Source organism: Camelus ferus, chromosome 17, assembly GCF_009834535.1.
Source record: "Camelus ferus isolate YT-003-E chromosome 17, BCGSAC_Cfer_1.0, whole genome shotgun sequence".
NCBI classification, from domain to species: Eukaryota; Metazoa; Chordata; class Mammalia; order Artiodactyla; family Camelidae; genus Camelus; species Camelus ferus.
The window spans coordinates 33,829,749-33,854,511 of record NC_045712.1 but is presented as its reverse complement, the minus strand read 5'-3'; the positions used below and the strand labels follow the sequence as shown (position 1 = coordinate 33,854,511).

The 24,763-nt window shown below is 36.2% G+C and overlaps 1 protein-coding gene across 3 annotated transcripts in view; it reads left to right on the top strand.

The window, feature by feature from the left end:
- Positions 1 to 24,763, top strand: part of RAD18 (RAD18 E3 ubiquitin protein ligase) — a 100,082-nt gene that overhangs the window by 30,571 nt on the left and 44,748 nt on the right. For all 3 annotated transcript variants that reach the window (XM_032458864.1, XM_032458863.1, XM_032458862.1), the window contains 3 exons: positions 4,174 to 4,358; positions 14,321 to 14,397; positions 15,691 to 15,751. In XM_032458864.1, the coding sequence (XP_032314755.1) occupies positions 4,174 to 4,358; positions 14,321 to 14,397; positions 15,691 to 15,751 (323 nt within the window). The remainder of the gene's footprint in view (positions 1 to 4,173; positions 4,359 to 14,320; positions 14,398 to 15,690; positions 15,752 to 24,763) is intronic.

The following is a 24,763-nucleotide window of genomic DNA, read 5'->3' as shown; positions in this document are numbered from 1 at the left end:
ATAACTAAGTTGTCAACCCAGTATTTGTACCTAAGCTCGTGCTGTTCTGCCTCCCTTAAACATCAGAGTCCTGGTAGCTTATTAAACTAGGCTACTATTGTTCCATATATGTAAGTGTCTAGGAATTAAATTTTAGTCAGAATTCAATTGCAGGGCGTTGTGGAATCAGTGGTAAATGAAGATAATAAAGAAACAAGCTGCAAATTAGATGAATCTGGGGATGAAGGGAAGAGATGAGATGGTTGTTTGGGGAAGGAGTAAGCAGCAAGATGAAGGAAGATTTTATTTTTTAAATTAGAAATTATTTAAGCCTCTAGCCTCTTTCCTTCTACTATCTCCAGGGAGAGAACAGATGATAAATGGAACAGGAGATCAGAAGTCCAGTAATGCAGTTACCCTTACCATGCAGAAAGAACCCTTCTTCCGAAATAGAAAGGAAGGGGGAGAGCATAGGTGATAATTCAGAGAGAGCTGGAGAGGAGAGGAAGGAAATGGAAGAAATGAATGGTATCTGGGAGGTGGGAATAAACAGAGTGAGTGGCTCTTATGCTTGGTCTGTTTTGAAGAACTTAGAAGAGTATTTTCCAAAAACCATGCTCGTAAGTCAGGACCAATTTAGTGGTTTTTTTGTGATCAAAGATAAAATGGTGTGACTTATTTTTGATGAGTAAATCTGGAGTGAATGCAGGTTCTGAGGGACAAACTCTTGCTGTTACAATTTTCACAAGCTAACATGTGAAGCACAGTGATGCTTTACTAATTTACAGTGAAGGGCACCAACTGACAGTTCTTATTGTCATGTTTTTAACTTGGTGTATAAGTTTTTTCCCCTAGCAGAACATTTTTTTTTTCAAGTGAAATCCCACAGTGACTCATAACATTTAAAGTAGGTAGAAATGGCCCTACTCCATAAAAGCGGAAATGAAGGGCCTGGGGATTGTGCTGCCGCACCTGACCTCCCCCTTCGTCCCTGCTTTGTCCACGGTGGCCATTGGGCCCCGAGGTGCCTCCGTAGATCCCTGCAACAGATGCTTGTGCAGTCTTGCACATGCAGTACTCACTCCTGGTAGGCAAGTTGGTTAACAAGGGTAAAATTTAGATTTTCAGGTTGCCTGGTTAGTCAAGATTTGGAATAAATGAAGCTAGAGCTCCCAAGGATTATTTCCCAGAAGCCATGAAAATCTAATGACCTTCATCTCTCTTTAAAAATGTTTTTCCTAAAGAATCAAAAGCTGAGCATTTTCTCTTTGAAGAAGAAGGAATCAGCACTGATAATCTTGCTTGGACTGCTCTTTCTCTAGATGCGTCCATCATATTTCGTCTTAACACACTTACCTCTGTCCGTTTATCCAAAGACATACTCCTCCATGTGTAACAAAGTTCAAGTCCCAGTAGTGCTTCTCCACATACTCCATGGGGCACTGTGGTTCTGCCAATCGCCTTCTAGCGCATTTACAAGTGCTGCATGCTCTCTCTCTTAGGGAATGGTTCACTGTTCAAGTTAGTGTATCAAAGAGTCTGAGAAGCCCTATGTCAAGCATAACTGTTGGGTTTTGTTCAATCCAGTAATTTCTAAATTTATTTGACCCCAGAACCTTTTCATCCTCGTAAGTCATCTTGCAAAACTAGAGTTTGTGAAGATACACTTCAGGAAATGTTGTCACCTTTCTCTTTAGTTACATCCTGATCCTGGGGGCTGGTTACATAAAAGAGTCTCTGACATTTAAAAAATTTTCTCCAGACTTGTGGTTGCCAGGGGGGTGGAGGGTGGGAAGGGATAGACTGGGATTTCAAAATTGTAGAATAGATAAACAAGATTACACTGTATAGCACAGGGAAATATACACAAAATGTTATGATAACTCACAGAGAAAAAAATGTGACAATGAGTGTGTGTATGTCCATGAATGACTGAAAAATTGTGCTGAACACTGGAATTTGACACAACATTGTAAAATGATTATAAATCAATAAAAAATGTTAAAAAAAATAAATATAGCAGGAAGGAAATTAGCCTACATTAGCAAACAATGAGTGTTAATTTGTGTGCTAGTAACTTACTTGTGGAAAAAAAATTAAAATTAAAAAGGCTAAAAAAAAAAATAAAAATAAAAAATTTTCTCCACTCCACCCCAACCGGCCATTTCTTTAATGTGGATGAGAACCCTTAACCCATTCTAGGTAGGTTCATGTAGAGCTGATTCAAAGAATACTCCTCCTTTTGATGACCTCGGGTCCTGAGGACCCTTGAATGCATTACTCAGTTTCACTAAATCGTGGAGGAAAGATCATTGTCATTTTCATGTTTTGGGAAACATTGTCAGGCTTCATATTTTAAAATTCTTGACAGAAATTGTTGATTTCTGCTGGTGCTTTTCATTGTAAATGCCAGTCAACAGTACACTTTTCCATTAGAATTTCACAGTCATAAGTTTAATCATCTGTCCTTAATAAAATAAATATTTTCGATACAGACTCGATGGATTGTCCCTCACAATGTTCCGGTCTAAACTCCTACAGAATGTTTCAGCTCTTACTACCTACTGTGATTTTATTTAGCTATAATCCTATCAGTGTTGTAGAGTCCAGTAGGCTATCTGTCATTACAAGAAGAACAGTTTTCAGGAAAATGTAATCCACTGAGGGTTTGCAGGTCTTTCCGCAGTTAAGTAGTTATTTCTGGCTTTTAGATTTTATTGATAGAGCATAAAAGAAATAACCTAGCCAGGGAATGGTACTGTTGGTTAATAGAGGTGTTTGGTGGTTTTTAGTCTGTATTGGACTCTACTGTCTCTCTCTTCTACCTGTGGTCTCTGGACCATTCGCATCGATTTACCCTGTGGAACCTTGTTAATACAGGTTTTAGGTCTCCACTTACAAGCTGTGTCAGAATTGGTGTGTGATGTGGCAAAGTGACTGAAAATTGAATTCTGAATATTTCTCCAGGTAGTTCCAAGATGCACTAGAGTTTGAGTAGCGTGCCCTTGTGCCAAGTAGCTAGGCACAAGTCCTTTGTAAATCTTGGGTTTTTTTTGTTTGTTTGTTTGTTTGGTTTTTGATAAACCTATTACTTTCAAGTTCCTATAAATTTTTACCTGAGGTTTTGGTATTTTATGTAAAAATGCTTGCAATTATAATGACTACTTTATATACATATGTATTAAGCACCTAATTGCCAAAGCGTTGAGCCAGGCGATGTGCTCAGAGAACCAGGTTATAATCAGATTAAATAGATTAAACTTCACTAAGGAGTTCCTGTCTATAAAGTTGTTTCAAGTCATTGATACCTTTGGGTAGCTTGACTTCTACATATTCCGTTTAAAGAAATACTGTTTATTAATTAGTTTTTTTGGAGGGAGTAGAAGAAAGTTATTTGATAGAGTTTTGTTATATTTTAAACTGTAGCTTGGTGCTTATCATTACATTCATTATGCAAATGCAGTCAGGAGCCAGGTGATGATTTGTGCTCTTTTGAGGACGATGCCCCTGTCTACCTGTCAGCTCTTTCAATTCTTTCTTCATTGGTGTAATGAATTGGATAAAGCTAACCATCCCAACAGGTCTTCTTTTATTTCATTTGGTACTTTTGCAAAATGATTGCCTTGGGTTTAAGGGGGCACTTTTGCCTGTGCATCAGAACTTTTTCTGAAGAAACTATATATGTTGATTTTCTTAAATCCCTAACCTGACCCCCGATAGCATTTGTACTCTAATCACCAGATAACTGGTTCTTATAGAGACTTTGCATGGAAATTTGCCTGGGCGAATTTTAGGAAAAGCATGCTTTAAAGAGGCAAAGGATTGAGTAAGTTCACGTTAAGTGTGATTCTGAGCTCTCATAACATTCAGTCCACAAGCCTTCCATATCTGAGTCCCAAGTCTGCATCTTTAGCCTGACCTCTTTCTAAGACCTAATTTTTTGTAAGTTTTGGCTGCCACCGGGACCCCTCTGTCTGAATGTCCCACCGCCACCTCACATGTGTCACTGTCAGATGAATACTGTCAACTTGACTCGCAAATTTGAGCCTTCTTCTCTTTCCTATTTGTATCTTAATCGTTCCACTGTTCTCCCACTCACCCCATTATTGAGTCAGGAGGTAACTTACTGTTTTGCATGAAAAGCATTTGATAATTCACAATAATCCTCAGTGATCTCTTTTTTTCCCCTTTCAGTTCTGTTCACAAAAGGAAGCCATTGCCCAAAACTGTATATAATTTGCTCTCAGATCGAGATTTAAAGAAGAAGCTAAAACAGCATGGATTATCTATTCAAGGAAATAAACAACAGCTCATTAAAAGGCACCAGGAATTTGTACACATGTACAATGCCCAGTGTGATGCTTTGCATCCTAAATCAGGTAAAGTAATAAAACAATGAGTTATGTTTCTCCTCTGGATAAAGCAATTTTGTGTAGCTCGGGGATTATAAACCACAGAAAAAAATTTTAATATATTTTTGATAGCAGGTAAGACGTGCAAATGTGCCCCTTCTGAAGATACCTAGAATGTCCTGTGATAAGCCAGCCTTTCTCTCAGCCAATCTCTCCATCCTTGATCCCTTCTCAGGTCCACTGCTGCCAGCTTCTTATTTATCTTTCCAGAGGTAGTGGGGGTGAAGGTTGATGTAGAGAGTGTGGGCTATTATCCCAGTTTTGCTTTGTGACTGAGTGACTTTTTTAGGCAAGTTACTTACTATCCCTGTACCTCAGTTTTGTCACCCTTAAAGTAAGGTTAAAATAGTAGCTACTTCTCAGTGTTTCTGAGTGGAATAAATGATAAAATGCACGTAGAGTCCGAGCATAGTACCTTAGCAGGTAGTTAGCATTCAGTAAATGCTACTGTTAGGCTATTAAGATTATTATCCACAAACATATGTCCTTGATCATTACTGTTTTATAAAAATTTACATACACACTATGTAATAGTTTGTTCTTTTCATTTCATCACACCCAGATTTTGGAGTTCTTTAATTTATTAGCATATGTATAGAATTGCCTAATTAAAAAAATTTAAGTATAATCTGCAAACAGAATTACACAAATTAAAAATATATTGTTTGGTGAGTTATCACAAAGTAAATTTCCCAAAGGGATAATGCCTTTGTAACCACTACTCGGAGCACTGCCAGCATCCCCAAAGCCCTGCCCTCCGTCCCAATCACTGCCACCTTCGAAGGCTCTCACAGATGGCCACCATCTTAACTTCTAACACCATGTATTATTCATTTTGCCTATATTTTATCTTTATATAAATGGAATAATGAGTAGCTTATGCATTCTTTTGAGTCTGGCTTCATTTTGTGCTACCTTATGTTTATCCATATTTTTGTTTACAGTTGTGATTTTTTTCTTTTTCTTTTTTTTTTTTTTTTTGCTGTAAAGTGTTCTATTGTGTAAATATATTACATTGTCCATTCGATGCTTGATGGGCATTTGGATTTTTCACTCTCTGGCTTTTAAGAATAATGCTGCTTTGAGTAATCTCTTGCAGATCTCTTTTGCACACAGGTACATGTATTTCGGGGATATGTGTACCTAGGTGTGGGATTACTATGTTGTATTTTTGGAGATGTTCAGTTTTCATGGGTACAGAAGCCCAGTGCCAGTGTTTGCTCTCATTCAGAGGGTATGAGAGTTCTAGTGTTCCCACATCTTAGCACCATCAGTATTGTCAACTTTCTGTTTTGGCCATTCTAGTGGATCAATGGTAGTATCTCATTATGGTTTGCATTTCCTTAGTGGCTTATAATGTTCAGCCCTTCTTTATACAGTTATTGACCATCTGGATATCTTCCTTGGTGAAATACCCATTGAATCTCTCATGCCCACTTTTTCTGTGCTGTGGATCTATTTTTTCCTAATTTATTTGTGGAAGTACATAAATTTTTCTGGATACAAATCTTGCTAGATACATGTATATTTAATCTCTTGTTTCATCTTCTCATTCTCCTAATGGTTCATTTGAGAAGTAGAAGTTTTAAATTTTATATCTCATTCGTTGAACTTTTCCATTAGCTAGAACTTTTTTTGTCCTTACCTACCACAAGGCTGTGTTTTCTTCTAAAAGCATTATTCTTTTTGCTTCTACCTTTCAACCTAAAACTTATCTGGAATTGACTGATGCTGTGAGGCAGAGGCAAGATTCTTTTTTTTCCATATGGATAGCTGACTGGTGTAGCACTGTTCATTGAAAAGCCATCCTTTACACCCTGAATTGTCAGTCCATCTTGGTTAAGAATCAGCTAACTGTATTTGTGTGGGTCTGGTCATTGTTTTGTTCTGTTGGGTCATTTATTTCTCCTTGTACACTCCTTACTTATCCCAGTTCACTGTCTTAATTACTTTATGAGTATTTTATAATAGATCTTGCTGTCTGGTAATGTAGTTCCTCCAGCTTTGTTATTTGTAGAGATTGTCTATTAATAGATGAATGGATACTCGAATTGTGGTACAGCCATACAGTGGAACACTGCTTAGCAGTAAGAATGAATGAACTGCTGATGATAAATGCAGCAGCGTGGATACATCTCAAAAGCATTGTGCTAACTCAAAGAAGCCAGATATGAAAGACTATGTAATGTACAGTTTTAAAATTCCATTTATCTGGCATTTTAGAAAAAGCTAAACTATAGGGACATAGAAGAAATCATATTTCACAGGGCCTTAGGGTAAAGGGGAAGGAGTTTACTGCAGGGTAAGCAGAGGAACTTTTGGAGGTGAAAATGTTCTGTGTTCTGACTGAAGTGATGACTGAATGACTGTTCACAGGCAGCTTGAAATTATCTCCAATTTATCGTGGATAAAGCTACTATGAACATGGGCTTTCAGGTTTTTATGTAGCTGTGTGCTTTCATTTCTCTTGTATTTTCCTTTTCATTCAGTTAAAAGACTTGAATTTTTGTTGTGATTTCTTCTTTGACCCATGGGTTATTTGGAAGTGTTTTCAGCTTCCAAGTGTTTGAATATTTTGCAGATACCTCTTTATTATTCATTACTAATTTGATTCCATTGAACCAGTTCTGTATGATTTCAGACATTTTACGTCTATTGAAGCTTGTTTTATAACTCAGCATTAGGTCTTCCTTGGTGTATGTTCCTTAAGCACTTGAAAAGTTTCCTTTTTTTGTTCAGTGATCTGTAATGTTAGTTATGTAAAGTTGCTAGATAGTGTATTCAAGTCTTCTGCATCTTTACTGATACTATCAGTTACTGAGAAGATTATTGAAATCTCCAAGTGTATTTATAGATTTTCTTTTTTTCCTTTCAGTATATTCAGTTTTCTTTACATTTTCAATCTCAGTAATTAGGTGTATGTGCATTTAGTATTGTTATGTCTTCTTGATGAATTAATCTATTTATTAGTATGAAATATTTGTTTTAATCTCTGATGATATTCCATAAATAATAATCTTATTTCACTTTTCTTCTTTAAACAAATTATATCATTATATTTATATTGTGTTTTTTGGTAAGCAGTATATGGTTTGGATTTGCTTTTTAAATTTAATTTGACAAGATGTATTATTAAATTGTAGAATTTAAAACTTTTTCAGTTAATCTGTTTGGTTGAGTTTAAGTCTACCATCTTTTCATTTTCTCTTTGTCCTGTCCATTGTTTTTCTTTCTTTCTTTCTTTCTTTCTTTCTTTCTTTCTTTCTTTCTTTCTTTCTTTCTTTCTTTCTTTTCTTTCTTTTCTTTTCTTTTCTTTTCTTTTCTTTTCTTTTCTTTTCTTTTCTTTTCTTTTCTTTTTTCTTTTCTTTCTTTTCTATTGAATATTTTTTAGTTCTCCATTTTATCTCCACTGTTGGTTTCTAGCTTTACCTCTAACTTTATGTGACATGTTTTAACATAAGAACCTTACAACTTTCATCCTTGGTTTTATTGTCATAGATTTTTCTTCCATATCTTATAAACCCCTTAATACATTGTTACCATTTTTTGCTTTAAACTGTCAATTTCCTTTAAAGAAAGTTTAACAATTGAGAAGGAAAGCATATATGTGCCAGCACAGTCACCATTTGTAGTGTTCTTCATTTCTTTCCTTAGGTCCATCTATCTGATACCATTTTCTTCTGGCCTGAAAAACTTTAACGTTTCTTGTAGTGCAGTTGAGACAAGTTCTCTCGCTTTTATTTGTCTGGAGACATCTTAATTTTGCATATTTTTTAAAAAAAGTTTTATCTGGAAATAATTTTGAACTTATGGGAAGTTGAAACACTGTCATAAAGAACACATATATACCTTTTACACAGATTCACCTGTTAGCATTTTGTCCCTTTGCTTTATGCATTACAATTTCTCTGTGTGTATGAATGTATATGTGTTCTTGTGTGTGTTCATCTTTATATACACATGTTTTTACTTAAACCATCTGAGAAGAAGTTCTATAATCTTGACTCCTAAATACTTCATTGTGTATTTCCTAAGAAAAGGGATATTCTCTTTTATTGCTGTAGTGTAGTTACCAACTTTGGTAAATTCACCTTTGTTATTAAACAGTTCTTCAATCTATCATCTCGATTCCAGTTTTGGCAGTGGACCCAATAATGGCCTTTATGGATTTTTCTTTCCCTCAAGCCCATGATCCGGTTTTGAATCACAATATTAAATTTAGTTGTAATATCTTTTCAATCTCTTTCAGTCTGGAACAATTCCTCAGCCTTTCTTTGTCTTTTATGACATTGGCATTTTAAAAGAATACAGTCTTTGTTGTTGTTAGTTTTTTTCCCCCAAACAGAATGTTTCTCATTTTGGCTTTGACTAATGTTTCCTTATAATTACATTCAGGTTGTGCATTCGTGGCCAGAATGCTACATTTATAAATGATGTTTTGTCCTCAGAATGTCACATCTGGATGTATTTGACATTTTTGTGCTCCTCGTTGTGGTAGCAGATTTGATCACCTTGCCAGTTTCTTCATTGTGTAGTTTCCTCCTTACTCCTAATAAGAAATCTGTAGGGAGACACTTTAACACCATGTAAATATCCTATATGTCATTAAAATCTCGCCCCTATATTTAACATTCTTTGGTAATTTTCACCTGAACTAATCTTTTCTGTATAGTTGCAAAATGATGATTTTCTAATTTCAGCCCTCTTTCCACATTTACCAGTCGACACTTGCTGTAATTCTGAAAAGGAGCCTTCCCATCTTGTTTTATTCTTTGTCTCTTATCAACAGGAATTCACAGATTTGTAGCTTATTTCCTTCCTTGATTATTTTGGTATTTACATTTCCAGATTAGGTCAATGGGAACTTCTCTATGCTGATTCATGGTCCTCATGATATACCCTTATCATCATCATCATCATCATCATCATCATCATCATCATCATCATCATCATTATTACTACCATTTCCTTATTTCTAGCATATGCCAGCCCTGGAACCAGCTTTGGTCTTTTTTGGAGGGGGAACCAAGATACGGCTACTAGTTGCACTCGTTGCTACCTGCTGCCTTAGCTTCGATGCTCTTTCAGCAGGTGGCGCTCAGGAATACATGCACATGTATACAGATGCGTACACGGATGTGTGTATATGCACACCTGCGTGGATGCAGTATGCTGCATGTATATGTACGCATGTAAGTCCACTTGTGTGTACAAGGAATCATGAGAACATGCCAACACCTCTACTTTCAGTCCCGCCCCGCAGAGTTCCTCTGTGCTTTTCTGTATTTCATGTTTGTATTTCCCTTTATCACAGGAAGATCTTCCCGCCCAGTGGCATCAGCATATTTACCAATTTGCTCAGTTCTGTAATACATCTGAAATAGTTCCAGAAGTGCTTCATCTCTGCTGCTACACCTCTGCAAGCAGAGCAAGAGTTCCAGGTTTCTCACTTCTCTCCACCCGGCTCTTCCCCGCCCTCCCCCTTGCCCAGACTCAGGGCACATAGTCAGGCGCTGCGTTCATAAGTTCTTTTTTCACTTCCTTGTGGTTATGTTCTTATTTGAAATAATACAGTGACCTGCTCATTTGCTTCACTTTGTTTCCAATATTTGTTGTTGTTATTTAGTTTTCTCTTCTAAGTATGAGAAATTAATAAAAAATATAACATTTAAATTACGTTAAAGAGATACACCGTTGACCCTTGAGCAACACGGGTTTGAACTGTGTGTGTCCAGTTATGTGCAGATTGTTTTCAATAAATACAGTACTGTATTTTCATTTTACAGATACTGCATTAACTAAGTGTGGGGAAAAGTTTGTGTTCCGTTAGAGATCACAGTAAGGGGAATCAAAAGAACTAGGGTTTGAGTCCTGATTCTATCCAAACCATTTGGGTTTCCTGCCATTTGTTAATTCCTTTGTTTTTGAGGCAGAAACAGCAGGATGGGAGTTTTCAGCTGTGCTAGGGGTTGGTGCCCTCTGTTGCTCAAGGGTCAACTGTATTTTTATAATGGACCCATTGCTGTCATAAAGGTATTACACACACTAACAGTGTTGTTTTCTTCTGTTTCAAGAGTCTTCCTAATTACTTGTTGAAGCATTTTTATGTTAGCTTTAAAGTTCCTGTCAGATAACTCTGACATCTGAGTCATCTCCGTGCTGGCATCTGCTGATGATCTTTTCTCATTCAAGTTGTGGTTTCCTTACTTCTTACTGTGGACTGTGTTTTTTATTATACCCTGGGCATTTTCAGCATAATATTATAAGATTCTATACTTCTAAAAATATTCTTTTTTGGGGAAGATCTAATTGGCTTCATTAGGTGCCTCATGAATTGGGCAGTATCCCATCTAGAGACTGGATGAGTGCTCCCCTAAATACTCTGTTTCAGTGAGCAGTCGCCTTGTTTGGGTTTGGCACCACAGATCCTGGCCTGCTTCTGTGCGCTGTGGTTCTAATTTCTAATGACAGTTTAGTTTTTAGAGCCCTTGCGGTGTGATTCTGGTTTGCCTCATGTAATTGCTACCTGGAGGCCACTCTGGAAACCTGGTATTCCACACTGTGGCTCAGTTCGTAAACCTTTTGCCACATTAATTCTAGACCATTTCACGTGTGAGTCGGTCAGAGGCATATCCAGGATTTCCTTTTGCAGGAGTAAAGAATACTTTCCTCCAGGTTTTTTCTCTTGAGAGCCTCTTCCCCCAGTTACTAGTTGAGAGGATGAGGGTGCCACCTGCCTCTGCTGAGTGAGTAGAAATCTGGACTCCTCACTGTGTCTCCACTGACACTGTTGGCAGGAGAGGAAAGCCTGCTGCAGGCCCCCTGCTGCTGCTGGGTGTTGGGGGTGGGGAGCTGGAGGTCCACACTCCCCACCTACCCTCCAGTGATACTGCAGGGAGGGCGCTGGGAGCATCAGCGTGTTCAGCTGGAATAGGTCAGGTATTGTCCAAAGGGTGTTGTTCAAAAGATTTCTGATCTCTTCCTTTCACAGTGCTTTGCTTAGAATAGGTTTTTCTTGGTTTTTTTTTGTTTTGTTTTATTTTGTTTTTTTACCTTCTGTGCCTGTTGGCATTTCTGTGTTGCAGTTTTCACCAGAGACCAGCCTGGGATTTTTAGAGGATGAAAAGAAAACTCTGGAAACTTACCACAGTGTTGTACCTCAAATTCTGAGGTCCTTAGCCAGTCCATTTTCCTCCTTGCACCTTTTGGAGTTCTCTTACCGTTGTCTGTTATATCTGGGGTTTTTCGTTATACTCAGGCAGAAGATTACGAGAAATGAGAAGAAAAATGAGTCTAGCCCATCCTGTTTGGATCCAGAAGTTCTTGTTCATGTACATATTTTAAATCTCTATGTTTTAGGTACAAACACATTAAGGATTAAGTCTTCTTGCTGAATTGACTCCTTTATATAATTTCCCTCTTTATCCCGGATAATAATCATTGCTCTGGAGTCTCTTGTGCCTCATATTAATATAGCTATTCCAGGTTTCTTTCCATTAGTAATTACATGATATGTCTCTTTCCATACTTTATTTTGAACCTATCTATGTCTTTTATTTAAAATGGGTTCTTGGTTCACAGCATATTGTTTGGCTTTTCTTTTTTATTCATTCTGCATTCCCTGTCTCTTGTTGGTGCTCTTAGACCATTTACATTTAATGTAGTTATTGATACAGTTGGCTTTAAACCTAATATCTTGCTGTTGTTTTCTGTTTGTTCCATCTGCTTTTTTGTTCCTTTTATCCTTTTTTATTGTCTTCTGGATTAATTATTTTTAAAATTACTTTTCATTTCTACTACTCGCTTGTTATTTGACCTCTTTTTCAAGAAGTTTTAGTGTTTGCCTTAGGGTTTATAATGTACACCTTCAATTAGCCACAGTCTACGTTCAAATAATATCCTGCCCCGCTTGTAGTGTAAGAATCTTACAACGGTACAGCCCCAATCTCTTAATTCGTTGTGCTGTTGTTGCCATGAATTTTACGCTTATACGTATGCTGGTAGTTAACACAATGCATTGCTATTGTTTTTCCTTTAAACGGTTATCTTTTACATTAGTTAAAAATAAGAAAAATATGTTTCATATTTGCCTTAATTTTTGTCATTTGTAGTACTTTTCATTTCTTTTTATAGAGATGAGTTTCTGGTTTTAGATTTCTTCTGCTTGAAGAACTTCCTTGAACACTTTGTAGTCCAGGTCTGCTGGTAACACATTCTGTTTTTGTTTGTCTCAGAGAGTCTTTATTTCTCTTTTGAAAAATATTTCCATTGCTATAGAATTCAAGGTGGGTGGGTGTTTTCCCCCAACACTTTAAATTCTTAATTCCATTTTCTTCTATCTTGAGTAGTTTTTGATGAAAAGCATGACGTAGTAATGCTTGACTTTTCTTGCATAATATACCCTCTTTTTCTGACTGGCTTCAAGATTTTCTCTGAGAAAATATTTGCAAATGATATGACCAATAAGGGATTAATATTTCAACATATGTAAACAGCTTTATACAAGTCAAAATCAAAAAAACCCCAAATGATTTGATTAAAAAATAGGCAGGAGAACTGAATAGACATTCTTCTAAAGAGGAAATGCAGATGGCCAACCGGCACATGAAAAGATGCTCAAAATCACTAATCATCAGGGAAACGCAGATTAAAAACACAATGACATATCACCTCACCCCTGTCAGAATGGCTGTCATCAAAAAGAACAGAAATAACAAATGTTGGCGAGGATATAGAGAAAAGAGAGCCATTGTGCACTGTTAGTGGGAATGTAAATTGATGCAACCACTGTGGAAAACAATATAGAGGATTCCCTAAAAACTCAAAACAGAACTACAATATGACCCAGCAATTGCACTCCTGGGTATATATCTAAACCCCAAAAACACTAATTTGAAAAGTTACATGCACCCCAGTGTTCATAGCAACATTATTTACATTTGCCAAGCTGTGGAAACAACCTAAGTGTCCATCAACAGATGAATAGATAAAGAAGATGTATATACATTTGCAATAGAATACTACTGAGCCATAAAAAAGGATGAAATTATAAATATGAATATGATGTATGTATATGCATAACTGCAACATTGTGCTGTACATCAGAAATTGACACATTGTAACTGACTACTTCAATTTAAAAAGAAGAATGAAATTTTGCCTTTTGCAGTGACATGGATAACTTGGAAGGCATTATACTAAGTGAAATAAGACAAAGACAAATACTGTATGATATCACTTATATGTGGAATCTAAAAAATACAACAAATTAGTGAATATAACAAAAAAGAAGCACACTCACAGATACAGAGAACAAATTAGTGATTACCAGTGGAGTGGGGAGGGGCAGTTGGGGTGGAGAAGTGAGAGATATAAACTGTTGGGTGTAAGACAGGCTCAAAGATGTCTGTACAACATGGAGAATATAGCCAATGTTTTGTAATAGCTGTAAGTGGAAAATGTTCTTTCAAAACTGTATTAAAAATGGAAAAAAACCTACTGAGATAATAAATGGGTATTATATTAAGATGCTAAAAAGAAAGAAGCCTATTGTACTACATTTATTATGTTGAGTTTGAATGGGTATCCCCTAAGAATAGAGTTCACAGTAACATTAATTTTCACATTCCATTGGGACTGCTATATATGCACCTATATACTCAAAGAAAAGAGCAAAATGACTTTGCTGTACTCTTCTGGTTATGTTTTAAACTGTGATTGCGTGTGTGAAAGTTACATGTTTTAACTCTGTGTTCTTAGTTTTTCCAACATTTTATTTTGAAATAACTTTAGAGTTACAGAAAAATTTTAAAGATAGGGCAGGAGTTCCCGTATACCCATCGTCCAGCTTCAGTATTAACAGTTGTGTAACCAGGTACATTGAGCAAAATCATATAACTGACATTGGCTATATGTCCTTATTTCAACAGCTGCTGAAATAGTTCAGGAAATTGAAAATATGGAGAAAACGAGGATGCGTCTTGAAGCTAGTAAACTCAACGAAAGTGTATGTTGATGCTCTCTTTCAGTATCTGGGTAGAAATGAAGGAAAGAAAAATTGAATACCCTACAAATTAAAAGAAACCAGTATTAAATCTGTTGAGTGGGAAATGTGCTAGAACACATTTCCATTTAATGTATTATAATTTACTTGCAGCTCATTTTTAGCACAAAATTCTATCATATTTAGCAGTCTTCTGGCACAAAATGCAATCCAAAGTAGAGTTTACTAATGAATTAGAGTTTTGTGGAAAAAGTGTATGCCTGTGCGTTAGGTAACCTTGGTATTGGCCCTTTCTCTGGTGATAAGTTATTTGACATTTAACCTCTGCATCCATAGGACCTTCATTTGTAAAACTCGGGGGTTGAACTGTATGATCTCTGAGATCCTTTGAGTTCTGGAATTCTTCAGTTCTATGATTATACTCATGAAGAAATTAAGTATCATAAGAATTTGTGAGGTTGAGCATCTTTTGAGCTTATTGAGGGAATCAGAGACCTAAATTTCTTCACTATTGCCTTCCTCTAGCTTGATGGTCCAAAACTTGAGGGAAGGATACCAAAGAAGAAAGTAGTCATTGTGTCCTTTGACACTGGAGGAAGTGTTTTGGGCTCTCCCAAATAGACTATTTTTCTAGACCATCGGTAATGTGTTTGTAAGGAAAGCAACAACCTTAGGGAAGTAAGTTTATAATCAGATAGTAGGAAAAAATGAGATTTTCATTGACTTTATTATTACCTGTGTGCTAACTGTAAGATGGAGACTGTAATGAGTCGTGTAAGTAGATTTCTGATCTTTTAAGTCTAAGATTTAAAAAAGTAGAACAGAAATTGAACATACGAAGCCTTGTATCATTGTATTTTCATTTTATGTATCTTTGTGGTAGATTTGGAAAAATTAGATTGGAAAAAATAGAAGGCAGACAAAAAGATCTACCTTTTAATGATCTGCTAAATGTCTCTTCCATCTTGTTATTTTAAGTGTTACTTGTATTAATGAATGTGAAAAATTAAATATTGCAAATGGGAAATTTAATTGTTGTGTTAATTCTTCATAAATTCTAATGGAATCAGTGTTGCATTTACTACTGATGAAGAAAAATAATGAGTAAAATGTATATTTATTACAAAATTCAAGGGAAGTAGGCAGGAGTTAATCTTCCTGGGTATATATAAAACAGATGAGAGATTGTTTTCCTCTATTTTAAACATCCAGATTTGAGATTTTAAAGTTTATAGTACTAATTTCTACTTTTGTCTTTTTTTGAATTTTTAATTAAGAATTTTTGGATTATTTTAGATACTGGTTTTTACGAAGGACCAAACAGAAAAGGAAATAGATGAAATTCACAGTAAATATCGTAAGTTATGTGATGTTTTATTTGTAAAAAACTTGGGTTGCAGTTTTTCATCTTAAGTAATTTTTTAAAATAAATTTTTATATTAGTGTTAATACAAACTTCCTTGTTAATATTACTTGAGACTGAATTTTACTTGAGTGTTTACTCAGACCTTTTTTGTGACCCTATGTGCCTGCTCTATGATTTGTGACTAACATTCCACCTTGAACTTATCACCAAGCACTTTGCAAATATTAATGAATTACTCTCAAAGCATCTCTGTGGAAGAAAATGGGATTAAAATGGAAACATTCCTAACTTGCCATCGTGTCCTCAGGCCACTCAGTGACAGTATTTCTGTAAAGAATTTCAGCATTCTGTAGCTTGCAAATTTGTGCCAGAAATAGTTTTCATTTATTCATTATTACCAGCTTCCCAACTTTATTGCTTCATTTTCCTTAAATGACCTTTGTTTGAATCTTTTCCAGTGGTAGCACATTCCTGTTTTGTCAGTTAAGTAGCTGTTTGTTGTCTGGTTGGTTGGCTGGTTTCTAGTTTAGATTTCAATTTAAGTCCCCGGCAAACAGTAGGTGGTTAATATTTGTATCCCCTACATGATATATTTTAGTTGTGCTAAGAGAATTTTGTTTTCTCTTTTCCTTCCTTGAGCTTTGGAGGGGCGGATTCAGCCGTGCTCTGTCTGGGGCGGGAGGATGTAGTTGGGTGGCCTGTGCCTGCCCGGAGTAGGGAGAGGGGCCTGGCTGATTCACGGACCAGAGACTGTAGGACAGAAGCCACAGCTCTCGTGCTTGAGACATAAGCAAGTGTGATCGGTTCTCTTTGATCAGCCTTTGGGAAGCCAAAATGATTTTTCTTGCTACAGGAGCTAGAGAGTATCAGATGATCACTGAAGTGGCAAAACTAAGGCCTGTAACAAGAAAATTTACATGAAACAAAAATAATTTAAATCACTAAAGGATAGTGTCTAACAATTAAGCTACACTAAAGAAACAGTGGATTAGATACAGTCAATATGCAAATATCTATTGCCAACAATTTAAAGATCTTTAAAAAGTTTATAGATCATGTTAAATTAATTCATTTAGCCCTAAAATAAACCTCGATATATCCTTTTTTTTAACCTTTCAGATGCTTTCTAAAACTTAAGTACTTAGCATTATAGTTTAGTCATACAGTTTGATTTAGTATCAGAATCCAAATATACTACTGGTATCGCCTCTTCTTTTAAACATTTTTATTAACGTTTTACATGCGGGTGGTTTTTTAAAAACCACATATTTCTACAAGGGTTATAAAAAACAAAAATCTGCCTCCTCTACCACCAACCTATCTCTATTCCCATTTCCTCAGGGTAACAGCTGTCAACCCTTTTGGCTTTTGTTTCAGTAATTACCTTCATTCCTATAAAAGATTGTTCTTTCTGCTATTTCTTGAAGTGTCTCAGTTTTCTGTGTTGACAGCTGATTGAAGTCCTAACAGGACAAATGAAGATTTAGCGCTTGTACATCCTGACTCCTACTTTTGCCTCCCTCCCAACCTCTGAATACTGTCCTAGTTCTCTGTAAGTTCAATATTTAGGGAGAGACATCGTTTATAGTTTGAACCAGACAGCACCCTGCTGTGGTGTTGCAGGGCAGCAGGGTGTGCGCCCAGACTGGGCCCCTGTGGCGTACTACTTTGAGCTAAAGGCAGCTGAGAAGCAGCGGGAACAAAGCTCTCTGCCTTGCCCCGTTAGTCTGAGTGCAAGACATAATTATGAAGGTGTCTGTCCCTCCTCTTCTGTCTCTCCTTTGAGGTAAGTTAGTCTCTGTGTCAATGGAGAAAGCTCTGACTTAAATCAACATAAAAGACTTTGCTTTTCTCTGCATTTTTTTCCCTGGCAATCTCCCCATAACTGGCCTCCCCTACACTTTTCTTTTTTATCTAGGTGAAGACAGCATTTAGGCCAGTGTTCTAAGTCATCTCTGAGTGGCTTAGAGGTACTCATTTTTCTCTGCGTTTCTTCCATGTATATGTGAGGTGTACATGGTAATAAACTCCTGCTTGTTTTTCTCATGTAAATCTGTGTTTTATTATAAGGCCTCAGCTAAGAACTAAGAAGGTTAGAGGGAAAATTATTTTTTCTTCCCCTACAGTTATAAGTCCTTTAAGGAAAATATTCTTTTTTCCTATAACTAATAATTTTCTTTGCTTAGATTTCTATTTATCTAGTATTAACCTATCTCCAAACTTTCCATCAGAAATGTAAATCACTTACTAATACATCGGCACACGTGGATTGTTTATCAGCTCACTCTTTTCTCGGAAACGGCGTGCCCACCGCCGCCCCCAGCCTCTGTTACTGCTCTTCCCCAACCTCCTCTGGTTGCTCTTACCCTGGAATTTCCGTTCAGCAGCCTTCAAGGCATTCTCTCCTCCCTCCTGTGTCCTTTCACTTAGTCCAGGATCCACACCTACCTCTTCTCTTTCCTTGTTCAGTGGAATACATTTTCCAGGAAATTACCTGAGTAAAAGGATCTATGGAGGAATATTTTTTGAGCCCACATGTAACTGGAAATATTACTTTTACTACTGATTCATTATTGGACTTATAAATGGCCCACATAGCTAGTAAAAAGCAGGGTGGAAATTAAACCCAGAACCTCCCAATGATCAAGTTTAAGCTCTTTGCACTGTGCTGTGCTTTGAATCTGAGTGCGTGACCTGTATGTTGGGAACCTCTTTTCTGGGTTTCGGGTCACAATGCTTTAAAAAAGTTTAATTTTATGCATGAGTTACTTTGGTAGTTTTGTGATGATATATCTTTCTTATTTTCTTTAGCAATCTTTCGGATAGATTTATATTCATGAATTCCTCATAGTAGAGGAAGGAAACCGTGAAATCAGTTTGAGCCTTAGTTGCCAATCTGTAGAAACTGTATTTCATACAGAGTTGAATCAAATGAGTTTATTGAGTTCTCTGTGGATTTCAGATATCAAGTGCTTCAGATAAGTCTTCTTAATTAAGACTGTGAGTTGCTCCAACGAGAGGCGGAAGTAGTTACTCTACTTGCCTAACTGCCGTGACAGATGTATCTTGGGGATTTTCATGCTCTTTACCTTGGTAAATTATAGTTTTATACTCTATCAGGAAACAACAAACCTCCAAATGAGCACTCTGGGATTATCTCCTGAAACTTTTCCTGAGAGTAGTACCAACCTAATCTTGTTAAGTAGGCAAGGCGGTTTAGCTTAATTTGTTCCTTTATTTTTAATGTGGTTGTTCGTGAACTCAATGAATATTCATTGAGCATCCACTCTGTGCCAGCTGCTATTCTGTGTACTGGGCATATAGCAGTGAGCAAGATACATGCATCTCTCTTGCCGTGGAGTTTACATTCTAACAGCAGACAGATAAATAACATAATAAATCAGCAAATGGTAATACAGTTTTAGGTGGCAGATGCTATAAAGAAAGTAAAACAGAGTAATTTGATAGAAATTATAGGGGCATTAGATAATGTAGTCAGGAAAAGGCTTCTCTTAAGGAGTTGACATTTGAGATGAGTCATGAATTAAAAAAAAAATCAAAATTAAAATAAAAGCAGCCATTCACAGGCAGAGAGAACATCAGGGCAGAGGCCCTGATGTAGAAACAGTGTAGGTGAGTGTGATTAGAGTGTAGTGAGCCAGGGGAAGAACGGTGTATGGGAAGACAGGGCCAGGTCCTGTAAGACCTTGTAAGAGTGTATATTGGGTTTTATTCTTAGTATAGTGGGAAGTTATTGAGAATTTAGAGGGACAAATAATAATGATTTTATCTATATTTTAAAAGACCATGATATCTGTTGAATAGAGAATAAATTGTAAGGTGGCAAGAAATAGTAAGAAAACCAGTCTGAAGGTTTTTCACCCAAGCAATATTTATTGATCACCAATTACTGTATCCCAGACAATATTTAGGTATTGGGAATGTAACAGTAAGGAAGCAGACCAAGTCTCTGCCCACACGGAGCTTACATTCTAATGGGAACAGTCGGACAGTTAATGGATGAGTAAAATGTGTCAGCTGGAAATATGTGCTATGGAGAAACTTAAGGTAGGGGTAGAAAGTGTTGGAGCTGCTGTCTTAGATCTGCTGGCCCAGGAAGGCACGTTTAAGAAGGTGATATTGATGTGTGAGAAGAGACTGAGTGAAGTGAGGCTGTTTTAGTGAATTAGGCCAGAGATAGGCCATGGCTGGAATGGTAGCAGAGGTAAAACGGACAATTCAAGGTGGACTTGCCAAGTAGCACCAGTAGTACTTGCTGGTGAATTTAATATGGGGGATGACTGAAAGAGGAATCAAGAGTGACCTCTACATTTTTGGTTCAAGCAACTGGATAAATGGTGATGCCGTTTACTGGGGTGGAGGTGGGGGAGGAGAGAGAGGGTTGTGGATGGGGAGAGGAGCTCAAAATCACCAAATATTTGGAAACTAAATAATACACTTCCAAATAACACATGGTCTAAGAAAAATTAAAACTGAGAAATTTTCAAAAGTATTTATTAACTCCTTTAAAAGCAACAGTAAATCCTTTACATGTTGACATAAATAATAAATAACTTGTTTTGGTAAAACAAAACAAAACAAAACAAAAAACAAAAAAACTTTCCCTAACACACCAAAAATTTAAATAAATGGAGATTTCTGCTCCTAACCCAGAGGGAATAACCAAGACTTTACTTTCCTCCACTGAAAGCTGGAAAATCAGGTGAAACGTATAGAACAATGGGTTTTCAAATATTGAAAAAAGGTAGGACTGTTCTCCCTGAGAGAAAGAGAGTAAATCAGGTGATAAGCTCTACAGTTGCAGCAGCTTGCAGGCAGTATCAAGGCCCGGGATGGGGGAACCCCAAAATAATCTGATGGTATCTCTGAATAGGTACAACAGAAATCAGAGCTGTGGAGGCCAAGGTGACTAGGATAGAGTTTCAGAAGAGAGGGACCCGCAGAGAGAAGAGAGCTTTAAGGATCTGCAGAAGGATCTGGTCAAATCTTTGGCTGCCTAGCGACCTGCCCATGAACGAGAGGAATTACCTGAGACCAGGGAAAGAACTGCTTAAAAGGATTAGTTCCAGAACAATTTCTGGCAGGGAACAGTTTGTATTCATCACCAGCTGCTGTAGAAAAAATGTCTTAGTATATAAAGCATCAGGCAGAAGCCTCAAAAAGGTATTAGGAGGGCTAAATTATTTAGAGCCAGATGATAAGTAGTTTAGGGTTTGCAGGATGCATATGATCTCTATCAGATATTCTTGTTTGTTTGTTTCTAGTTGTTTATCAAATATCAAAAGCATTCTTAGCTAGAGGGCCATGCAAAAATAGGCCATAGATTGAATTTGACCCTTGGACTATTATTTGCTAATCTCTGCTCTAGGCTAATGACTGCTCTATTTTCCCTAATAAAAAGTTGTTTTTTTGTTTTTAATTTACTGTTTTTTAGAGCAGTTTCAGGTTCACAGCAAAATTGAGTGGAAAATACTGAGGGTGCTTATATTTCTCCCAGTCCCACACGTGTACTGTATCTCCCACAATCAGCACCCCACACTAGAGTGGTACGTTTGTTACAATTGATGAACTTTCATTGACATGTTGTTATCACCCAGAGTCCACAGTTACCTTAGGGTTCACCCTTGGTGTTATATAGTCTATGGGTTTTGACAAATATATAATGCTATGCTTCTGCCATACAGGATAGCTAGTTACACTGCCCTAAAATACTCTTTGCTCCACATCTTCGTCCTTCCTTCCTCCCTAACCTCTAGCAACCACCTATCTTTTTACTGTTTTCATAGTTTTGTCTTTTCCAAAATGTCATACAGTTGGAATCATACCATATATAGTCTTCTCATTCTTTTACTTAGTAATACATTTGAGCTTCCTCTAAGTCTTTTTGTGGCTTTATAGCTTGTTTCTTTTTAGTGCTGAATAATAGTCCATTTTCTGGATGTACCGCAGCTGATTTATAAGTTCACTTACTCAAGGATATCTTAGTTGCTTCTTTTAGCAAGTATGAAAAAATGTGCTATAAACATTCATGTGCAGGTTTTTGTGTGGACATAAATTTTAGTTCATTTGGGTAAATAGTAAGGAGTGTGATTGCTGGATCATAAGGTATCTTTACTTTTATAAGAAACTGCCAAATTATCTTCCAAAGTGTCTGTACCATTTTGCATTCCCACCAGCTATGAGTGAGTTCTCATTGCTCCATATCCTCACCAGCATATGGTATTGTTAGTGTTTTTGATTTTTGCCATTCTAATAGGTGTATAGTGGTATCTCATTGTTTTAATGTGCAGTTCTCTAATGACTTATAATGTTGAGCATCTTTTCATATGTTTACTTGTCATCTGTATGTCTTTGCTGAAGTGCCTGTTCATGTCTTTTGCCCATCTTTAAATTGGGTTGTTCATTTTCATATTGAGTCTTAAAAGGTACTTTGTATATTTTGGATAAGTCATTTACTTATCCGTTTGCACATATTTTCTCCCACTCTGTGGCTTGTGTTCTCATTCTCTTTTCTTGGTAATCTGCCCTGATAATATTTGAAAGCAAAGCTGAAATGATTTAGTTGGTTCCAAGTAGCTTGATGTGCTCCAGAATTTAAAGATAGAATAAAATTAGCAACCAACAATATAAATTAATAGTATCCTATTTAAATTACCAGAAATTCAAAGAAGCAAAAAATAAGGTCCTAGAAAAAAGAGAAAAATCAATTAGTAGAACCAGACCCAGGAATGACAGAGATACGAAGCTAGTAGAATAAAAGTGTTAAAACAAAATTTACAAATTTGCTTCTTAAGTGAAGAAGGAAAAATCAAGGAGGGCCCTGCTGAGGTGAGAAATGGATGATGTTAAAAAGACCCAAATGGGATTCCTTAGATGACAAGCATACTTGAACTGAAAAATAAACTGAATGAGGTAAAAACAGATTAGGGAATAAATTGAACTGAATGAAAATGCATTTTATCAATGTGAGTTGCAGCTAAAGCAGTACTTAGAGGGAAATGTGTAGCATTAAAAGATTATAGTAGAAAAGAGAAGAGATCTGGTTTTAAATTAGTCATCTATGCTTTCATCTTAAACTAGAAAAAGAAGAGCAAATTCTACCCAAAGTAAGCGGAAGGAAAATAATAGTTAAGATAAGAGCAGAAATCAATGAAATTGACAGAGGAAATCTGTGAAACCACAAGCCGGTTGTTAGTAAAAATGAACAAAATTGAGAAACCTTAGCAAGCCTGATTAGGACAAAAAGAGAGGAACACAAATTGCCAGTATCAGGAATAAAAGGGGAAATTACTAAGCATTGTGTTGATATTAACACGTTGATTTCCACGTCACCCAAATCTGGGTAACAGTTGTGTTTCCTCAGGAGCACCCAATCCACAGTGGGTGATCAATGTGTTAAAAGAATAATAAGGGAATATTATGAATGATTTCATACCAATAAATTTGAGAACATACATGAAATGGACAAATTTCTTGCAAGACACAAATCACTAAGCCTTACTCAAGAAGAAACTGATAAACTTGAATAGCCCTGTATCTATGAAATAAATTGAATTTGCATTCCCAGGAGGAAAATTCCAGATGCAGATGGCTTCCTCTGAAACACATAACGAAGGAAATAATACCAATTCTATGGAAATTCTTCTTAAAAAATTGAAAAGACTAAACTACTTCCTACCTCATTTTATAAAGCTAAGATTTCCATGAAGCTAAAAACCAGACAACAATAGTATAATAAAAAGTTCTGACCAATATTCCTCATGAACATAGATGCAAAAATCTTTAACAAAATTTTAGTAAGTCAAATTCAGCAATATATTAAAAGGATAATACATTATAACTCAGTGGGATTTATCCTAAGAATGCAAGATTGGTTTAATGTTTGAAAATTAGTCAATATAATTCATTGTATTAACAGACCACTACATGATTTTATAAGTAGATGCAGAATAAGCATTTGCCAAAATTGAACACCCATTAGTAATAAAAACTCTCCCTAAACGGAAATTTCTTTTACCTGGTATAAGATAAATGAAAAACCTACAACTAACATATTTAATGGTGAAATATTGAATGCTTCTGATTGGGAACAAGGTAGACATGTCTATTTTTACCACTTTTGTTCACATTGTACTGGCGTCCTCGCCAGTGTGATAAGGCAAGAAAGAGAAATAACATTCAGATTTGAGAGAAAGAAATAAAACTTTTTATTCACAGTCAACATGATCATCTTTCACAAATAGTACGAATCATAAAAAAAGATAAAGGAAACTTGATAAATTATTTTTCATTAAAATTAAAAACTTTTACTCTTCAGAAGACAAATATGACAATGACAAAGCAAGTCACAGACTGTGAGAAGATTGTAAAAATTTGTATTTAACAAAGTACTAGTATCTATATTATATAAAGAACTTTCACAATTCAATGATAAGGACATATTTTTTAAAAGGGCAAAAAATTTAAACAGATTCTTCAGAAAAGGAGATACTCAAACACCAAATAATCACTTCAAAAGATATGGTTAGTCTTGTTAGTCATTAGTCATGAATCTTCAGGAAAATAGAAATTAAAATGACGGTGAAATAATAACTACACACTTATTTTGATGGCAAAAGAAACAGGAAAAAAAGAAAGGACATACCAAGTGACAGCCAAGGTGTAAAGCAAATGGAATTCTTACACATTGCTGGTGAGAATGCAAAGTGAGATGGCCACTTAGGTAAACAGCTTAGTAGTTTGTTATAAATTCGAACATATATCTACCATACAACCCAGTAATTCTACTCCTAGCCATTTACCCAAGAGAAATGGAAACATATGTCTACACCTAGATTTTTTAAATCAGATTTATTAAGGTATAATTTACAAAAAATAAAATTAAGCAGTTGTAAATGAACAGTATGATGAATGTTACAGACAAATGTTATAGCAGGTTATTCTTATTATCCTAAACTGAAAACAACCTACATAGCCATGAAC